At 51.2% G+C, this 21848-nt stretch overlaps 1 protein-coding gene across 1 annotated transcript in view; it reads right to left on the bottom strand.

Annotated features, from left to right (window-relative positions):
* Nucleotides 1-517: 517 nt before the first annotated feature.
* Nucleotides 518-21848, bottom strand: part of ZBTB43 (zinc finger and BTB domain containing 43) — a 39193-nt gene continuing 17862 nt past the window's right edge. Inside the window, exons 2-3 of the mRNA XM_068249949.1 lie at nucleotides 15450-15531; nucleotides 518-2101 (exon numbers count right to left, since the gene is read on the bottom strand). Coding sequence (XP_068106050.1) covers nucleotides 695-2086 — 1392 coding nt within the window. The 5' untranslated portion in view covers nucleotides 2087-2101; nucleotides 15450-15531 and the 3' untranslated portion in view covers nucleotides 518-694. The remainder of the gene's footprint in view (nucleotides 2102-15449; nucleotides 15532-21848) is intronic.

A 21848-nucleotide genomic window follows, 5' to 3' on the forward strand; every position in this document is an offset into this window, starting at 1 on the left:
TCTTCGGGCGCCGCATGACTGACTGGCTATTGCTGGGAGTTCTCCTCCGGGCATAATTGGGGGAATCAATACCTAGATTCAATGCAATGTTTTTCAACATCATTTTATGTATGTTCCGGCCCCCCAGCAGTCTGAAGTATATTGACCCGGCCCTTGACCGAAAAAGTTTGGGGACCCCTGTACTAGACGGATCTATTTGATAATTTGGTCCAATTGGATTTTGCAATAGATTTTGGGTACTTATCGAAGCAAAATCTATTGCAAAATTGATCTGAAACAATTCGGACATCTACTCACGATGCAATTTCTTATTAGATCCATCTACTAGATCTGTCTATCTGATGGAAAATTGTACCGTGTAAATGAGGCTTAAGAACAATGAGGACACATGAGCTGCGAGATCGGTGGGCTGTCCTCCCCTGATACTTACTATGTTCTTCCCATATTACTGGACAAAGTGGATAAAAAAACCTTTAAGTGACAGAATTTTTTTCCCATAAGTTTCTCACTGCCAAAGTTTTGTTGTAATTTTCTGTGTTGACGGAGCAGAATTACAACAGCAAGCACCGAAGCCCAGACTATGAGCTGATCACTGCTCAGTAACATTATCGCAACATTACCAGTGTGGTTTCCTGGCCCAACTATTACAACAGGACCCTCTCTGAATGACTAAGCAGAAGGGAAATGGGCGTGTCTAGTTTTCAGCTGGGGCGGCATCCTCCTTTAAGGCGGCGTGGTAAGACTTGGAACAGGAGGTGACGTGTCGGTGGAAGCTGTCTCTCCACATGAAGCGCTTGCCACAGATATTACACTCGTAAGGCTTAATACCAGTGTGTATCTTCATATGGCCCACCAGGTGATGCTTCATTTTGAACTTTTTTCCGCAAACACCACAGCCGTACGGTCGGAGGCCAAGGTGCATGCTCATGTGTCTATCCCGTTGGCTTTTGTGGGTAAAGCTCTTGCCGCACTGGCAAGGGTAGAGTTTGTACACAACGGCGGTGAAGCCCGATGAGGACGTTTCTTCTTTAATACCGCTAGGAACCTCTAAACCTTCTCCGAACCCTCCGGGGGTAGTTTCTGGCCCATGGTTCTCATGCTCTTCCCGCTCTGAAAACTCTTCCATTGACGCTCCGTAAAAGTCTACCTGATCGTCGTAGCGGCCATTGTCACTGTGCACGTCAGGCTCCACCGATTTCTTATTACAGAAGACAAAACTGTCTGCAACTCCAGAAGACTGAATGGGAGCTTCCACCGGACATTGGTTGATGGACTCAGAAACATGGTCTTCGAATGGGGATTGAATTTCAACACCTTCACAATCCTGGGGAAACCTCTCTGGCTTGACATGGATCCATCTTTTGTGGGACATGATGCTGGGCTTTATATACGGGGGGCGGGGATAGTGGTAATCAGCGCTATCACTTGCCCCTTCCTCGCCATCTTGGCTCGTCATCTCTGTACTTAGTTGGTCGTGTTCTGTAGAAGAGTTGCTGGGTAGATATTCATGTTCAGTCAACTGAGAAGACATTTCATCATCTTTTGGACTCTCTGCCTCATTTTCTACATCTTGTAGCTCCACGCCTTTTCTGAAATCAGCTTGACTGCTGGAGCCTAGATCGAAAGCTTCATTAAGAGTATTGTAGTTGCTGCTACTGGGAGACTGGTGATCGTTATTGTGGGAGGCCTTTTGGCATAGAAGAGTTGGGTTGCTTTCCAGGAGTTCTGTACACTTGTCAACAACATGCCACATCTGGAGGAAGCTAGCGGCAGTAAGATAACTGACAATTTCGTTGGCCGGCAGGGCCAGTCTTCCTGTGTACGTAGACAAGAGGATGTTCTCAAACACTCTAGGATTCATGACATCAGGAAGGACTACCCTACGACTGTTCTTGAGCAGCACCTGGTCACAGAAGTAGGGTGAGCTGGCCGCCAGGACAGCTTTGTGAGCCCGGAAGAGGTGGCCCTGAACCACAATGGAGATGTCGCATAACTGTCCCAGCTGACGCTGCTGGTTTAGCTTCTGCAAGATGGTGTTGGAGAAGTCTGGAAACTCGACACGGAAGGAGGTCACTCCAGGCTCCATCTCATCTCACGTTGCCTTCAAGAAAGAGAGAAAACAAGGAGATGTTAAACCCTTCAAGTTAACAATCTCACATTTTCTTTTAAATATTTGCAGAAATAAGTAAAAGAAAGACATTGCCCTTTCTTTATCTTTACCCCAAAACTAGAGAAATTTTCAAAGAATGTTATTTTCTTGGTTCCACCAGATTGTGCCTGGGCTGGAATCCTCGGTTCTTCAAGCAGAAGAAAAAACCCCACAACATTATCAGGGATGAGTCAAAAATTCTAAAAAGTAAATTTCCACCGACTTAGGCCTCGATTCGTAGAGCTGTGTGCGGTAAATTTAAAATGCTCGGTAAATCAACGCATTCACTCTTTTAGGGCTAGTTCACACTTGCTTTAAAAACGTATCCGTAGCTACGTTTTTTGTCCCGGACAAAAAACTGAGCCATGGATACCAATGTTAAAAATAGGAACAGTACACACGCAAGTTAAAAACGTATCCGCGTGCGATCCGCGGAATACGTTTTTAAACCCGGAACGCAGAGTCCGGACTTGCAGCATTTTTCACGGACCCGTATACACGTACGGGTAGTGAAAATCAATGGGGAAACGGGCCTACCTCTTCACTGACATTTTGGGACACTGGAAACGGATCAGTTTCCAGTGTCCCTTGGTGAAGGATGGGGCCGCCATGCTGGAGGGGGTAGCAGCCAGGACGGGGTGCTGCGGGGAAAGCGGCGGCCAGGGAGGTCACACCCCCCCTTGCTCACCTGGGTGCCCCCCGTCCCCGCTCCCCCTCGACCATAATGTAATAAATTGTACCTAAGGAGGAAGTTCGGCGAGCCGGGCACTTCCGCCCACACCGCTCGAGTCACTTCCGCCCACACCGCTCGAGTCACTTCCTGCGATGCCGCCCACTGAAATACAGAGGGCGGCATTGCAGGAAGTGACTCGAGCGGTGTGGGCGGAAGTGCCGGCTCGCCGAACTTCCTCCTTAGGTACAATTTATTACATTATGTGCGAGGGGGAGCGGGGACGGAGGGCACCCAGGTGAGCAAGGGGGGGTGTGACCCCCCTGGCCGCTGCTTTCCCCGCAGCCCCCCGTCCTGGCTGCTACCCCCTCTAGCAAAAAAAAAAAACAAAAAAAAAAACACGCAAACGGATCCAGAACGTGTGCTGCAAAAAAGGCAGCACGGATCCGTTTGCGTTCCGGTTTTTGAAAATCGTAGCCCGGACCGCGGATGCGTCCCGCACTCGGAGCTAGTGTGGCCCTAGCCTTACACTAGTGGGGCCCTAGCCTTACACTTTGGTATGCTAATTCATAAAAATGTTCAGAGGTGTGATAGAAGTTCGGTTATTTAGTGTTTCGATAGACAAATCTCTGTGCAGTGAAGGCATTACAATGCATCCCGACATCCCTTTAGATGTGCATGCTTTGCTATACTGTTTGTTATACTGCCTCTGCTTGGCTCTGAATCTGTCTGTTAACATTTTATTTGATTGCCATAACTTAAATTAACTTCTAAGAGACGTTACACATGCCCTACAGTACTGTGACGATAAGTAGCTAGTAAAAGGAAATCATCTATCAGGAATGGAAGATGTTACACACTGCAGAAGGGCTCCAAGGGAAACGTCATTAGTTCCTTTCTCTCTGCTCACCACGTGGGTGTTAGAAACTTTTCTTCTACCCACAAAGCCTGCGCTTCCTATCAGAATCCCATCAGCAGGACCTGAAGCAGACAGGAGCTGTTTCTATTGGCTTCTGCTTCTGTCAGTCACAGCTTGTCCTCTCTCTGCTTGTGGCTTTCACACAGTTACCACTCTCATATCGCCAGCTAAAAGGAGATGGTAATTTTTCGTGTTGTTACCGCTTTTTTCTGGGTTAGACTACTGCAACACCTCCCAGGCACATGGCTGTGGGTTAGACTACTGCCACAACTCCCAGGCACGTGGCTGTGGGTTAGACTACTGCCACACTTCCCAGGCACATGGCTGGGAGTTAGTCTACTGCCACACTTCACAGGCACATGGCTTTGGGTTAGACTACTGCCACACTTCCCAGGCACGTGGCTTTGGGTTAGACTACTGCCACACTTCCCAGGCATGTGACTGTGGGTTAGACTACTGCCACACTTCCCAGGCAGGTGGCTGTGGATAAAACAACTGCCACACTTCCCAGGCACGTGGCTCTAGGTTAGACTACTGCCACACTTCCCAGGCATGTGACTGTGTGTTAGACTACTGCCACACTTCCCAGGCACGTGGCTGTGGGTGAGACTACTGCCACACTTCCCAGGCACGTGGCTGTGGGTTACACTACTGCCACACTTCCCAGGCACGTGATTGTGAGTTACACTACTGCCACACTTCCCAGGCATGTGACTGTGGGTTAGACTACTGCCACACTTCACAGGCACATGGCTGTGGGTTAGACTACTGCCACACTTCCCAGGCACATGGCTGTGGGTTAGACTACTGCCACACTTCCCAGGCACGTGGCTGTCGGTTAAACTACTGCCACACTTCCCAGGCACATGGCTGTCGGTTAAACTACTGCCACACTTCCCAGGCACATGGCTGTGGGTTAGACTACTGCCACACTTCCCAGGCACGTGGCTGTGGGTTAGACTACTACCACACTTCCCAGGCACTTGCCTGTGGGTTAGACTACTGCCACACTTCCCAGGCGCGTGGCTGTGGGTTAGACTACTGCCACACTTCCTAGGCACACAGCTGTGGGTTAGACTACTGCCACACTTCCCAGGCATGTGACTGTGGGTTAGACTACTGCCACACTTCCCAGGCACATGGCTTTGGGTTAAACTACTGCCACACTTCCCAGGCACGCGGATGTGGATTAGACTACTGCCACACTTCCCAGGCACGTGGCTCTGGGTTACACTACTGCCACACTTCCCAGGCATGTGCCTGTGAGTTAGACTACTGCCACACTTCCCAGGCACGTGGCTGTGGGTTAGACTACTGCCACACTTCCCAGGCACGTGGCTGTGGATTAGACTACGGCCACACTTCCCAGGCACGTGGCTCTGGGTTAGACTACTGCCACACTTCCCAGGCACGTGGCTGTGGGTTAGACTACTGCCACACTTCCCAGGCATGTGGCTGTGGGTTAGACTACTGCCACACTTCCCAGGCACATGGCTTTGGGTTAAACTACTGCCACACTTCCCAGGCACGCGGATGTGGATTAGACTACTGCCACACTTCCCAGGCATGTGGCTGTGGGTTAGACTACTGCCACACTTCCCAGGCACATGGCTGTGGGTTAGACTACTGCCACACTTCCCAGGAACATGACTGTGGGTTAGATTACTGCCACACTTCCCAGGCACGTGGCTGTGGGTTAGACTACTGCCACACTTCCCAGGCACATGGCTTTGGGTTAAACTACTGCCACACTTCCCAGGCACGCGGCTGTGGATTAGACTACTGCCACACTTCCCAGGCACGTGGCTCTGGGTTACACTACTGCCACACTTCCCAGGCACATGGCTGGGGGTTAGTCTACTGCCACACTTCACAGGCACATGGCTCTGGGTTAGACTACTGCAACACCTCCCAGGCACATGGCTGTGGGTTAGACTACTGCCACAACTCCCAGGCACGTGGCTGTGGGTTAGACTACTGCCACACTTCCCAGGCACATGGCTGGGGGTTAGTCTACTGCCACACTTCACAGGCACATGGCTTTGGGTTAGACTACTGCCACACTTCCCAGGCACGTGGCTTTGGGTTAGACTACTGCCACACTTCCCAGGCATGTGCCTGTGGGTTAGACTACTGCCACAACTCCCAGGCACGTGGCTGTGGGTTAGACTACTGCCACACTTCCCAGGCATGTGACTGTGGGTTAGACTACTGCCACACTTCCCAGGCAGCAGGCATGGTCGGAATAGCCCATTTCCGTTTCCGTCACAATTCCGCATTCCGTCATATAGAAATTCCGTTACCGTTCCATTCCGACGGTATACCGGGGTAATTCCGCGGAATTCCGTTTAAGTCGGAATTCCGCCGGAAAAATTTTAAAATTCTCTCCCTCCTCCTCCTCCCATCCATCCATCCATCCATCCATCCATCCCATGCAGTAGGGAATTGCAGATTTTCAAAACAGCTTATATACCATAGCTGGGATTTGAACCCAGAACCTAGTGTGTAGTAGGTATGTGTCTTAACCTCTAGACCATGACCCACACTACATGCTAAAGCTGGCGGTAGCATAAACCATACTTCCATTATGATCAATTCGATAGAAAAAGTAGCATGATTAAGGATTTGTACTTTTTGAAAAGCATGCCTATATACCATAGCTGGGATTTGAACCAAGGACCTAGTGTATAGTAGGTATCTGTCTTAACCTCTAGACCATGACCCACACTACATGCTAAAGCTGGCGGTAGCATAAACCATACTTCCATTATGATCAATTCGATAGAAAAAGTAGCATGATTAAGGATTTGTACTTTTTGAAAAGCATGCCTATATACCATAGCTGGGATTTGAACCCAGGACCTAGTGTGTAGTAGGTATCTGTCTTAACCTCTAGACCATGACCCACACTGCATAGTAGTAGGTACCTGTCTTACCCACTAGTAAGGGAGAGGCTGCAGCCTCAGGGCGCAGTGTAGGAGGGGGTGCACAATTCATTCAGCTGTCATTCCCAATTGTGTTTGAAGCAGAAAGAAATAAGAAAAGGTGATACATGGCAGCGACTGCAAGCCAGATAAGTAGAGATTAAGGTGTTGGGGGTGGGGGGGGGGGGCCCTGGGGCACCTCTTAGTGTAATAGCAATCAGTGTGTGACAGCTGGGGTGGGAGGGATGGGGGGGCGCACTTTGCTGTCTCAGCCTTGGGTGCTGAAGGACCTTGTCCCACCTCTGACCACACTACATGCTAAAGCCTGGCCCTGAGTGTGGTTGATGGTCTAGAGCAGTGGTCCTCAAACTAAGGCCCGCAGGCCGAATGTGGCCCCCTAAGGCTTTCTTACCGGCCCCCCACACAGAAAATGTATTGCTTATAAATGCAGTCAGCTACATCTTTAAATATTGGTGGTCCACATATGGAATAGCAGTGCAGCACCCCCCATCCACATGGAAGCCAGAAAGTACAAATCCTTAATCATGCTACTTTTTCTATCGAATTGATCATAATGGAAGTATGGTTTAATGGTTTATGCTACCGCCAGCTTTAGCATGTAGTGTGGGTCATGGTCTAGAGGTTAAGACAGATACCTACTATACACTAGGTCCTTGGTTCAAATCCCAGCTATGGTATATAGGCATGCTTTTCAAAAAGTACAAATCCTTAATCATGCTACTTTTTCTATCGAATTGATCATAATGGAAGTATGGTTTATGCTACCGCCAGCTTTAGCATGTAGTGTGGGTCATGGTCTAGAGGTTAAGACAGATACCTACTATACACAAGGTCCTTGGTTCAAATCCCAGCTATGGTATATAGGCATGCTTTTCAAAAAGTACAAATCCTTAATCATGCTACTTTTTCTATCGAATTGATCATAATGGAAGTATGGTTTAATGGTTTATGCTACCGCCAGCTTTAGCATGTAGTGTGGGTCATGGTCTAGAGGTTAAGACAGATACCTACTATACACTAGGTCCTTGGTTCAAATCCCAGCTATGGTATATAGGCATGCTTTTCAAAAAGTACAAATCCTTAATCATGCTACTTTTTCTATCGAATTGATCATAATGGAAGTATGGTTTATGCTACCGCCAGCTTTAACATGTAGTGTGGGTCATGGTCTAGAGGTTAAGACACATACCTACTACACACTAGGTTCTGGGTTCAAATCCCAGCTATGGTATATAAGCTGTTTTGAAAATCTGCAATTCCCTACTGGATGGATGGATGGATGGATGGATGGATGGATGGATGGATGGATGGATGGGAGGGAGGAGGAGGAGGAGGAGGAGGAGGAGGAGGAGGAGGAGGAGGAGGAGGAGGAGGAGGAGGAGAGGGAGAGAGAGATTTTTTTGTATTATTCCGGAAAATTCCGTCGGAATTATAAAATTTCCGCGGAATTCCGTTTTAGAGGTATAGGAATTCCGATTGACTACCGGAATCGGAATTAACTTAATTCCGGCCGGAATCACGGAATTTATAATTCCGCGGAATTTTCCGAGCATCCCTACCAGGCAGGTGGCTGTGGATAAAACAACTGCCACACTTCCCAGGCACGTGGCTCTAGGTTAGACTACTGCCACACTTCCCAGGCATGTGACTGTGTGTTAGACTACTGCCACACTTCCCAGGCACGTGGCTGTGGGTGAGACTACTGCCACACTTCCCAGGCACGTGGCTGTGGGTTACACTACTGCCACACTTCCCAGGCACGTGATTGTGAGTTACACTACTGCCACACTTCCCAGGCATGTGACTGTGGGTTAGACTACTGCCACACTTCACAGGCACATGGCTGTGGGTTAGACTACTGCCACACTTCCCAGGCACATGGCTGTGGGTTAGACTACTGCCACACTTCCCAGGCACGTGGCTGTCGGTTAAACTACTGCCACACTTCCCAGGCACATGGCTGTCGGTTAAACTACTGCCACACTTCCCAGGCACATGGCTGTGGGTTAGACTACTGCCACACTTCCCAGGCACGTGGCTGTGGGTTAGACTACTACCACACTTCCCAGGCACATGCCTGTGGGTTAGACTACTGCCACACTTCCCAGGCGCGTGGCTGTGGGTTAGACTACTGCCACACTTCCTAGGCACACAGCTGTGGGTTAGACTACTGCCACACTTCCCAGGCATGTGACTGTGGGTTAGACTACTGCCACACTTCCCAGGCACATGGCTTTGGGTTAAACTACTGCCACACTTCCCAGGCACGCGGCTGTGGATTAGACTACTGCCACACTTCCCAGGCACGTGGCTCTGGGTTACACTACTGCCACACTTCCCAGGCATGTGCCTGTGGGTTAGACTACTGCCACACTTCCCAGGCACGTGGCTGTGGGTTAGACTACTGCCACACTTCCCAGGCACGTGGCTGTGGGTTAGACTACTGCCACACTTCCCAGGCACGTGGCTGTGGATTAGACTACGGCCACACTTCCCAGGCACGTGGCTCTGGGTTAGACTACTGCCACACTTCCCAGGCACGTGGCTGTGGGTTAGACTACTGCCACACTTCCCAGGAACATGGCTTTGGGTTAAACTACTGCCACACTTCCCAGGCACGCGGCTGTGGATTAGACTACTGCCACACTTCCCAGGCACGTGGCTCTGGGTTACACTACTGCCACACTTCCCAGGCATGTGCCTGTGGGTTAGACTACTGCCACACTTCCCAGGCACGTGGCTGTGGGTTAGACTACTGCCACACTTCCCAGGCACGTGGCTGTGGATTAGACTACGGCCACACTTCCCAGGCACGTGGCTGTGGGTTAAACTACTGCCACACTTCCCAGGCACGTGGCTGTGGGTTAGACTACTGCCACACTTCCCAGGCACATGGCTGTGGGTTAGACTACTGCCGCACTTCCCAGGCACATGGCTGTGGGTTAGACTACTGCCACACTTCCAAGGCACATGGCTGTGGGTTAGACTACTGCCACACTTCCCAGGCACATGGCTGTGGGTTAGACTACTGCCACACTTCCCAGGCACGTGGCTGTGGGTTGGACTACTGCCACACTTCCCAGGCACATGGCTGTGGGTTAGACTACTGCCACACTTCCTAGGCACGTGGCTGTGGGTTAGACTACTGCCACACTTCCCAGGCACGTGGCTGTGGGTTAGACTACTGCCACACTTCCCAGGCATGTGACTATGGGTTAGACTATTGCCACACTTCCCAGGCACATGGCTGTGGGTTAGACTACTGCCACACTTCCCAGGCATGTGACTGTGGGTTAGACTACTGCCAGACTTCCCAAGCAGATGGCTGTGGGTTAGACTACTGCCACACTTCCCAGGCACGTGGCTCTGGGTTAGACTACTGCCACACTTCCCAGGCATGTGACTGTGGGTTAGACTACTGCCACACTTCCCAGGCATGTGACTGTGGGTTAGACAACTGCCACACTTCCCAGGCACATGGCTGTGGGTTAGACTACTGCCACAACTCCCAGGCACATGACTGTGGGTTAGACTACTGCCACACTTCCCAGGCACATGGCTGTGGGTTAGACTACTGCCACACTTCCCAGGCACATGGCTGTGGGTTAGACTACTACCACACTTCCCAGGCACATGCCTGTGGGTTAGACTACTGCCACACTTCCCAGGCACATGGCTGTGGGCTAGACTACTGCCACAACTCCCAGGCACATGGCTGTGGGTTAGACTACCGCCACACTTCCCAGGCACATGGCTGTGGGTTAGACTACTGCCACACTTCCCAGGCACGTGGCTGTGGGTTAAACTACTGCCACACTTCCCAGGCACATGGTTGTGGGTTAGACTACTGCCACACTTCCCAGGCACATGGCTGTGGGTTAGACAACTGCCACACCTCTCAGGCACGTGGCTGTGGGTTAGACTACTGCCACACTTCCCAGGCACATGGCTGTGGGTTAGACTACTGCCACACTTCCCAGGCACATGGCTGTGGGTTAGACTACTGCCACACTTCCAAGGCACATGGCTGTGGATTAGACTACTGCCACACTTCCCAGGCACGTGGCTGTGGGTTAAACTACTGCCACACTTCCCAGGCACGTGGCTGTGGGTTAAACTACTGCCACACGTCCCAGGCACATGGCTGTGGGTTAGACTACAGCCACACTTCCCAGGCACATGGCTGTGGGTTAGGCTACTGCCACACTTCCCAGGCACGTGGCTGTGGGTTAAACTACTGCCACACTTCCCAGGCACGTGGCTGTGGGTTAGACTACTGCCGCACTTCCCAGGCACATGGCTGTGGGTTAGACTACTGCCACACTTCCCAGGCACATGGCTGTGGGTTAGACTACTGCCACACTTCCAAGGCACATGGCTGTGGGTTAGACTACTGCCACACTTCCCAGGAACGTGGCTGTGGGTTAGACTACTGCCACACTTCCCAGGCACGTGGCTGTGGGTTGGACTACTGCCACACTTCCCAGGCACATGGCTGTGGGTTAGACTACTGCCACACTTCCTAGGCACGTGGCTGTGGGTTAGACTACTGCCACACTTCCCAGGCAAGTGGCTGTGGGTTAAACTACTGCCACACTTCCCAGGCATGTGACTGTGGGTTAGACTATTGCCACACTTCCCAGGCACATGGCTGTGGGTTAGACTACTGCCACACTTCCCAGGCATGTGACTGTGGGTTAGACTACTGCCACACTTCCCAGGCATGTGACTGTGGGTTAGACTACTGCCACACTTCCCAAGCAGATGGCTGTGGGTTAGACTACTGCCACACTTCCCAGGCATGTGGCTGTGGGTTAGACTACTGCCACACTTCCCAGGCGCGTGGCTGTGGGTTAGACTACTGCCACACTTTCCAGGCACATGGCTGTGGGTTAGACTACTGCCACACTTCCCAGGCACATGGCTGTGGGTTAGACTACTGCCACACTTCCCAGGCACATGGCTGTGGATTAGACTACTGCCACACTTCCCAGGCATGTGACTGTGGGTTAGACTGCTGCCACACTTCCCAGGCATGTGACTGTGGGTTAGACTACTGCCACACTTCCCAGGCATGTGACTGTGGGTTAGACTACTGCCACACTTCCCAGGCACGTGGCTTTGGGTTAGACTGCTGCCACACTTCCCAGGCACATGGCTGTGGGTTAGACTGCTGCCACACTTCCCAGGCACATGGCTGTGGGTTAGACTACTGCCACACTTCCCAGGCACATGGCTGTGGGTTAGACTACTGCCACACTTCCCAGGCACATGGCTGTGGGTTAGACTACTGCCACACTTCCCAGGCACGTGGCTGTGGGTTAGACTACTGCCACACTTCCCAGGCACGTGGCTGTGGGTTAGACTACTGCCACACTTCCCAGGCACATGGCTGTGGGTTAGACTACTGCCACACTTCCCAGGCACATGGCTGTGGGTTAGACTACTGCCACACTTCCCAGGCACATGGCTGTGGGTTAGACTACTGCCACACTTCCCAGGCACGTGGCTGTGGGTTAGACTACTGCCAAACTTCCCAGGCACGTGGCTCTGGGTTAGACTACTGCCACACTTCCCAGGCACGTGGCTGTGGGTTAGACTACTGCCACACTTCCCAGGCACATGGCTGTGGGTTAGACTACTGCCACACTTCCCAGGCATGTGGCTGTGGGTTAGACTACTGCCACACTTCCCAGGCATGTGACTGTGGGTTAGACTACAGCCACACTTCCCAGGCACATGGCTGTGGGTTAGACTACTGCCACACTTCCCAGGCACATGGCTGTGGGTTAGACTACTGCCACACTTCCCAGGCACATGGCTGTGGGTTAGACTACTGCCACACTTCCCAGGCACGTGGCTGTGGGTTAGACTACTGCCACACTTCCCAGGCACGTGGCTCTGGGTTAGACTACTGCCACACTTCCCAGGCACGTGGCTGTGGGTTAGACTACTGCCACACTTCCCAGGCACGTGGCTGTGGGTTAGACTACTGCCACACTTCCCAGGCACATGGCTGTGGGTTAGACTACTGCCACACTTCCCAGGCACATGGCTGTGGATTAGACTACTGCCACACTTCCCAGGCACGTGGCTGTGGGTTAAACTACTGCCACACTTCCCAGGCACGTGGCTGTGGGTTAAACTACTGCCACACTTCCCAGGCACATGGCTGTGGGTTAGGCTACTGCCACACTTCCCAGGCACGTGGCTGTGGGTTAAACTACTGCCACACTTCCCAGGCACATGGCTGTGGGTTAGACTACTGCCGCACTTCCCAGGCACATGGCTGTGGGTTAGACTACTGCCACACTTCCCAGGCACATGGCTGTGGGTTAGACTACTGCCACACTTCCAAGGCACATGGCTGTGGGTTAGACTACTGCCACACTTCCCAGGCACATGGCTGTGGGTTAGACTACTGCCACACTTCCCAGGCACGTGGCTGTGGGTTGGACTACTGCCACACTTCCCAGGCACGTGGCTGTGGGTTAGACTACTGCCACACTTCCTAGGCACGTGGCTGTGGGTTAGACTACTGCCACACTTCCCAGGCAAGTGGCTGTGGGTTAAACTACTGCCACACTTCCCAGGCATGTGACTGTGGGTTAGACTATTGCCACACTTCCCAGGCACATGGCTGTGGGTTAGACTACTGCCACACTTCCCAGGCATGTGACTGTGGGTTAGACTACTGCCACACTTCCCAGGCATGTGACTGTGGGTTAGACTACTGCCACACTTCCCAGGCACATGGCTGTGGGTTAGGCTACTGCCACACTTCCCAGGCACGTGGCTGTGGGTTAAACTACTGCCACACTTCCCAGGCACATGGCTGTGAGTTAGACTACTGCCACACTTTCCAGGCACATGGCTGTGGGTTAGACTACTGCCACACTTCCCAGGCACATGGCTGTGGGTTAGACTACTGCCACACTTCCCAGGCACATGGCTGTGGATTAGACTACTGCCACACTTCCCAGGCATGTGACTGTGGGTTAGACTGCTGCCACACTTCCCAGGCATGTGACTGTGGGTTAGACTACTGCCACACTTCCCAGGCACATGGCTGTGGGTTAGACTACTGCCACACTTCCCAGGCACATGGCTGTGGGTTAGACTACAGCCACACTTCCCAAGCAGATGGCTGTGGGTTAGACTACTGCCACACTTCCCAGGCAGGTGACTGTGGGTTAGACTACTGCCACACTTCCCAGGCACGTGGCTGTGGGTTAGACTGCTGCCACACTTCCCAGGCACATGGCTGTGGGTTAGACTGCTGCCACACTTCCCAGGCACATGGCTGTGGGTTAGACTACTGCCACACTTCCCAGGCGCATGGCTGTGGGTTAGACTACTGCCGCACTTCCCAGGCACATGGCTGTGGATTAGATTACTGCCACACTTTCCAGGCATGTGGCTGTGGGTTAGACTACTGCCACACTTCCCAGGCATGTGGCTGTGGGTTAGACTACTGCCACACTTCCCAGGCACATGGCTGTGGGTTAGACTACAGCTACACTTCCCAGGCACATGGCTGTGGGTTAGACTACTGCCACACTTCCCAGGCACATGGCTGTGGGTTAGACTACTGCCACACTTCCCAGGCACGTGGCTGTGGGTTAGACTGCTGCCACACTTCCCAGGCACATGGCTGTGGGTTAGACTACTGCCACACTTCCCAGGCACATGGCTGTGGGTTAGATTACTGCCACACTTCCCAGGCACATGGCTGTGGGTTAGACTACTGCCACACTTCCCAGGCACATGGCTGTGGGTTAGACTACTGCCACACTTCCCAGGCACGTGGCTCTGGGTTAGACTACTGCCACACTTCCCAGGCACGTGGCTGTGGGTTAGACTACTGCCACACTTCCCAGGCACATGGCTGTGGGTTAGACTACTGCCACACTTCCCAGGCACATGGCTGTGGGTTAGACTACAGCCACACTTCCCAGGCACATGGCTGTGGGTTAGACTACTGCCACACTTCCCAGGCACATGGCTGTGGGTTAGACTACTGCCACACTTCCCAGGCACGTGGCTGTGGGTTAGACTACTGCCACACTTCCCAGGCACGTGGCTGTGGGTTAGACTACTGCCACACTTCCCAGGCACGTGGCTGTGGGTTAGACTACTGCCACACTTCCCAGGCACGTGGCTGTGGGTTAGACTACTGCCACACTTCCCAGGCACGTGGCTGTGGGTTAGACTACTGCCAGACTTCCCAGGCACGTGGCTGTGGGTTAGACTACTGCCACACTTCCCAGGCACATGGCTGTGGGTTAGACTACTGCCACACTTCCCAGGCACGTGGCTGTGGGTTAGACTACTGCCACACTTCCCAGGCACGTGGCTGTGGGTTAGACTACTGCCACACTTCCCAGGCACGTGGCTGTGGGTTAGACTACTGCCACACTTCCCAGGCACGTGGCTGTGGGTTAGACTACTGCCACACTTCCTAGGCACATGGCTGTGGGTTAGACTACTGCCACACTTCCCAGGCACATGGCTGTGGGTTAGACTACTGCCACACTGCCCAGGCACATGGCTGTGGTGAGTTGCTGGCTGCTGCCTTTCTCCTGATATCTGTACACTGCAGACGGATGGATTCACCACAGAGAAGACCTGGAAAGTAGAAAGCTGACAGATATTACAGACTTGCTGTGGAAGTAAATTTCATGCTATAAATCCTCATTCACATCTACAGGGCCTGACTTCCCCCCATCGCTGCGTCTCTTCAGATAGAACAGAAGTCTTACTGACCTGCTGAACTGGCATGGAGGTGACTGTCTCCTGACGTGATCACATCTTGCAGTGATGACTCCCACTGTGTCAGGAGCGAGATCTGCAACAACAACACACACTGCTGACCGTCTGAATACTAGTGTCATTCTAAAACATGCACTGTGTGATGTGCAGAGGTGAGCATAGCTTACGGGCGTATAATGTACGGGGGTATAACGTATGGGTGTATAATGTACAGGGGTATAACGTATGGCTGTATAATGTACAGGGGTATAACGTATGGATGTATAATGTACGGGGTTTAGCGTATGGGTGTATAATGTACAGGGGTATAACGTATGGGTGTATAATGTACAGGGGTATAACGTATGGGTGTATAATGTACAGGGGTATAACATATGGGTGTATAATGTACAGGGGTATAACGTATGGCTGTATAATGTACAGGGGTATAACGTATGGCTGTATAATGTACAGGGGTATAACGTATGGCTGTATAATGTACAGGGGTATAACGTATGGCTGTATAATGTACGGGGTATAGCGTATGGGTGTATAATGTACAGGGGTATAACGTATGGGTGTATAATGTACAGGGGTATAACGTATGGCTGTATAATGTACAGGGGTATAACGTATGGGTGTATAATGTACAGGGGTATAACGTATGGGTGTATAATGTACAGGGGTATAACGTATGGGTGTATAATGTACAGGGGTATAACGTATGGGTGTATAATGTACAGGGGTATAACGTATGGCTGTATAATGTACGGGGTATAGCGTATGGGTGTATAATGTACAGGGGTATAACGTATGAGTGTATAATGTACAGGGGTATAACATATGGGTGTATAATGTACAGGGGTATAACGTATGGGTGTATAATGTACAGGGGTAGAACGTATGGCTGTATAATGTACAGGGGTATAACGTATGGGTGTATAATGTACAGGGGTATAACGTATGGGTGTATAATGTACAGGGGTATAACGTATGGGTATATAATGTACAGGGGTATAACGTATGGGTGTATAATGTACAGGGGTATAACGTATGGGTGTATAATATACAGGGGTATAACGTATGGTTGTATAATGTACAGGGGTATAACGTATGGGTGTATAATGTACAGGGGTATAACGTATGGTTGTATAATGTACAGGGGTATAACGTATGGGTGTATAATGTACAGGGGTATAACATATGGGTGTATAATGTACAGGGGTATAACGTATGGGTGTATAATGTACAGGGGTATTACCAGAGCCGGCCTTAGAGTACGCGGGGCCTAGAGCCATAAGTGAAGGCCATGTACCGTACCACCACAGTCACGGGCTTGTCCACCTCTAAAGCAATATGCCTTATTATTGTTTAAAAACTTGTTAAAGGCCCCTAAGCCAACCAATATAGGAACAATTACAATACGTAATGTAATCAAACTGTACCTATCCCTAGCTCCCCAGCCAGCCTCTACCTATCTCTAGCTCCCCAGCCAGCCTCTACCTGTCCCTAGCTCCCCAGCTAGCCTCTACCTGTCCCTAGCTCCCCAGCTAGCCTCTACCTGTCCCTAGCTCCCCAGCCAGCCTCTACCTGTCCCTAGCTCCCCAGCCAGCCTCTACCTGTCCCTAGCTCCCCAGCCAGCCTCTACCTGTCCCTAGCTCCCCAGCCAGCCTCTACCTGTCCCTAGCTCCCCAGCCAGCCTCTACCTGTCCCTAGCTCCCCAGCCAGCCTCTACCTGTCCCTAGCTCCCCAGCCAGCCTCTACCTGTCCCTAGCTCCCCAGCCAGCCTCTACCTGTCCCTAGCTCCCCAGCCAGCCTCTACCTGTCCCTAGCTCCCCAGCCAGCCTCTACCTGTCCCTAGCTCCCCAGCCAGCCTCTACCTGTCCCTAGCTCCCCAGCCAGCCTCTACCTGTCCCTAGCTCCCCAGCCAGCCTCTACCTGTCCCTAGCTCCCCAGCCAGCCTCTACCTGTCCCTAGCTCCCCAGCCAGCCTCTACCTGTCCCTAGCTCCCCAGCCAGCCTCTACCTGTCCCTAGCTCCCCAGCCAGCCTCTACCTGTCCCTAGCTCCCCAGCCAGCCTCTACCTGTCCCTAGCTCCCCCCAGCCAGCCTCTACCTGTCCCTAGCTCCCCAGCCAGCCTCTACCTATCCCTAGCTCCCCAGCCAGCCTCTACCTATCCCTAGCTCCCCAGCCAGCCTCTACCTGTCCCTAGCTCCCCAGCCAGCCTCTACCTGTCCCTAGCTCCCCAGCCAGCCTCTACCTGTCCCTAGCTCCCCAGCCAGCCTCTGCCTGCCCCTAGCTCCCCAGCCAGCCTCTACCTGTCCCTAGCTCCCCAGCCAGCCTCTACCTGTCCCTAGCTCCCCAGCCAGCCTCTACCTGTCCCTAGCTCCCCAGCCAGCCTCTACCTGTCCCTAGCTCCCCAGCCAGCCTCTACCTGTCCCTAGCTCCCCAGCCAGCCTCTACCTGTCCCTAGCTCCCCAGCCAGCCTCTACCTGTCCCTAGCTCCCCAGCCAGCCTCTACCTATCCCTAGCTCCCCCCAGCCAGCCTCTACCTATCCCTAGCTCCCCAGCCAGCCTCTACCTATCCCTAGCTCCCCAGCCAGCCTCTACCTATCCCTAGCTCCCCAGCCAGCCTCTACCTATCCCTAGCTCCCCAGCCAGCCTCTACCTATCCCTAGCTCCCCAGCCATAAGTGTATAATGTACAGGGGTATAACGTATGGTTGTATAATGCACGGGGTATAACGTATGGCTTTATAATGTCCCCCCTGGACATTATAAAGCCATACGTTATACCCCGTGCATTATAATGTTCGGGGTATAACGTACGGGTGTGTAATGTACGGGGTATAACGTATGGCTGTGTAATGTACGGAGGTATAACGTATGGGCATATAACGTATGGGTGTATAATGTCCGAGGAGTATAACGCATGGGTGTAGAATGTACAGGGGTATAACATATGGGTGTAGAATGTACGGGGGTATGAGGTATGGCTGGATAATATATGGGGGTACACCATATGGCTGTATATGGGGTATATCGTATGGCTGTACAGGGGTATAACGTATGGCTGTATAATGTACGGGGATATAACGTATGGGTGTATAATGTACAGGGGTATAACGTATGGTTGTATAATGTACTGGGTATTATGTATGGCTGTATAACGTACGGGTGTGTAATGTACGGGGTATAACGTACCGGGTGTGTAATGTACGGGGTATAACGTATGGCTGTATAATGTATGGAGGTATAACGTATGGGTGTATAATGTCCGGGGGTAGACCGTATGGGTGTATAATGTATGGGGTATAACGTACGGGTGTGTAATGTACGGGGTATTATGTATGGCTGTATAATGTATGGAGGTATAACGTATGGGTGTATAATGTCCGGGGGGTATAACGTATGGGTGTATAATGTACAGGGGTATAACGTATGGGTGTATATTGTACAGGGGTATAACGTATGGCTGTATAATGTACGGAGGTATAACGTATGGGTGTATAATGTCCGGGGGGTATAACGTATGGGTGTATAATGTACGGAGGTATAACGTATGGGTGTATAATGTACGGGGATATAACGTATGGGTGTATAATGTCCGGGGGGTATAATGTATGGAGGTATAACGTATGGGTGTATAATGTCCGGGGGGTAGAACGTATGGGGGTAGAACGTATGGGTGTATAATGTACAGGGGTATAAGGGCCTGTACACACTGCTGCGCTTGCGCTGCGTTTTTAAAAACGCATGCGTTTGCGATTTTGCTTGCGTTTTTCAGTGTGTACAGGCCCTAAGGTACGGAGTATAAGGCACCTGGGTTTAGAGGGCAAAACCGGGAGGGGGGGGGGGGGAGGGAATATACTAAACCTGGTGCATCCATGTTCCAGGAGCATCTTGTAGATGTTGTACCCCCACAATTATTGTGTCCTCCTGTGTCCCCAAGTGTGTCCTCCTGTGTCCCCAGTGTGTCCTCCTGTGTACCTCAGGTGTCCTCCTGTGCCCCCTGTGTATCCTCCTGTGTACTCCGTGTATCCTCCTGTGTACTCCGTGTGTCCTCCTGTGTCCCCCATCCGTCCGGTGTCCCCCGTGTGTCCTCCTGTGTCCCCCGTGTGTACTCCTGTGTCCCGTGTGTCCTCCTGTGTCCCCAGTGTGTCCTCCTGTGCCCACTGTGTGCCCTCCTGTGTCCCCAGTGTGTCCTCCTGTGTCCCCCGTGTGTCCTGTGTCCCCCGTGTATCCTCTTGTGTACCCCGTGTGTCATCCTGTGTCCCCATTGTGTCGTCCTGTGTCCCCCGTGTGTCCTCCTGTGTCCCCCCCGTGTGTGCTCCTGTGTCCCCGATGTGTCCTCCGGTGTCCCCATGTGTCTCCGTGTGTCCTCCTGTGCCCCCCATGTGTGTCCTCCTGTGTACCCCGTGTGTCCTCCTGTGTACCCCGTGTGTCCTCCTGTGTACCCCATGTGTGCTCCTGTGTACCCAGTGTGTGCTCCTGTTTACCCCATGTGTGCTCCTGTGTACCCCATGTGTGGTTCTCCGCTCCTCCTGAATGATGTAAAGCAGCAGCACGGCTCGGTGGGCTCACTGAATCCATTGATGATCAGAGGCCTCTTTTCTCCCTCACGGCTCCCCTAGTGCCGGCTTCTGCTGATGATGCAATCACTAGGGGAGCCGTGAAGGAGAGGAGAGGTCTCTGATTGTCCATGGATTAGGTGAGCCCACTGAGCCATGGAGCTGAGGACGACACAAAGGGGGAGTGGTCCCCGACATCACGGCAGGTCGGCAGTCGGGGACTCCTTATATGAGATGCAGGGACTTTTTCTGCCAATTTTGGGGGGAGAAAGACAGTGTTTTATATGCCAAAAAATATGGTATATGATAATGTATGAGCAGGGCAGCACGGTGGCGTAGTGATTAGCACTCTAGCCTTGTTGTGCTGAGTCCATGGATCAATCCTAGCCCGGGCACTATCTGCAAGGAGTTTGTATGTTCCCCCCAAGTCTGCCTGGGTTTCCTCCCTAAATTGGCCCTAGATTACAATACATACATAGACATATGACTATGGCAGGGATTAGATTGTGAGCTCCTCTAACCACAGTCAGTGACATGAATATGCACTCTAACGCGCTACAGAAGATGTCAGTGCTATATAAATACATAATAATAATATGGGAGGACATTAGACTATGACTATGACAGGATTAGATTGTGAGCTCCTCTGAGGACAGTCAGTGACATGACTATGTACTCTGTAATGTGCTGCAGAAGATGTCAGTGCTATATAAATACCTAATAATAATATGGTAGGACATTACACTATGACAATGGTAGGATTAGATTGTGAGCTCCTCTGAGGACAGTCAGTGACATGACTATGTACTCTGTAATGTGCTGCAGGAGATGTCAATGCTATATAAATACATAATAATATGGTAGGACATTAGACTATGACTATGGTAGGATTAGATTGTGAGCTCCTCTTAGGACAATCAGTGACATGACTATGTACTCTGTAAAGTGCTGCAGGAGATGTCAGTGCTATATAAATACATAATAATAATACGGTAGGGCATTAGACTATGACAATGGTAGGACTAGATTGTGAGCTCCTCTGAGGACAGTCAGTGACATGACTATGTACTCTGTAATGTGCTGCAGAAGATGTCACTGCTATATAAATACATAATAATAATAATATGGTAGGACATTAGACTATGACTATGGCAGGATTAGATTGTGAGCTCCTCTGAGGACAGTCAGTGACATGACTATGTACTCTGTACAGTGCTGCAGAAGATGTCAGTGCTATATAAATACATAATAATAATATGGAGCATGTACAGCAGGACATGAAGTCAGAGCTCCCAGGCAGGTGTATAATATGTGTATAGAATGGATATAGGTGTGTGAGGGTATATAATGTATAGGGTGTGTATATAGAAGGTATATAATGTATAGATAAGGCATGTACAGCAGGACACAGTGTCGGAGCTCACAGGCATGTGTATGTTATGTATATATATTTATACATTGCTGCCCATTATACTCATACCCCTGGTAAATTTCAACCAGCAAGTCATTTTTTGACAGGAAATGACATAGGTGTCTCCTCGAAGATAATAAGACGATTTACAAGAGGCATTATTGTGGGAAAAAAACATTTCTCTGCTTTTATTTACATTTGAGCAAAAAGTGTCCAGTCCAAAATTATTCACACCCTTCTCAATAATCAATAGAAAGCCTTTATAGGCTATTACAGCAAATGCTTCCTATAATTGCAGACCAGCTTTTTGCAGGTCTCCACAGGTATCTTTGCCCATTCATCTTCAGCAATGAGCTCCAAATCTTTCAGGTTGGAGTGTCTTCTTGCCATCACCCTGATCTTTAGCTCCCTATACAGATTCTCAATTGGATTCA

Source organism: Hyperolius riggenbachi, chromosome 8 (assembly GCF_040937935.1).
Source record: "Hyperolius riggenbachi isolate aHypRig1 chromosome 8, aHypRig1.pri, whole genome shotgun sequence".
Classification (NCBI taxonomy): Eukaryota; Metazoa; Chordata; class Amphibia; order Anura; family Hyperoliidae; genus Hyperolius; species Hyperolius riggenbachi.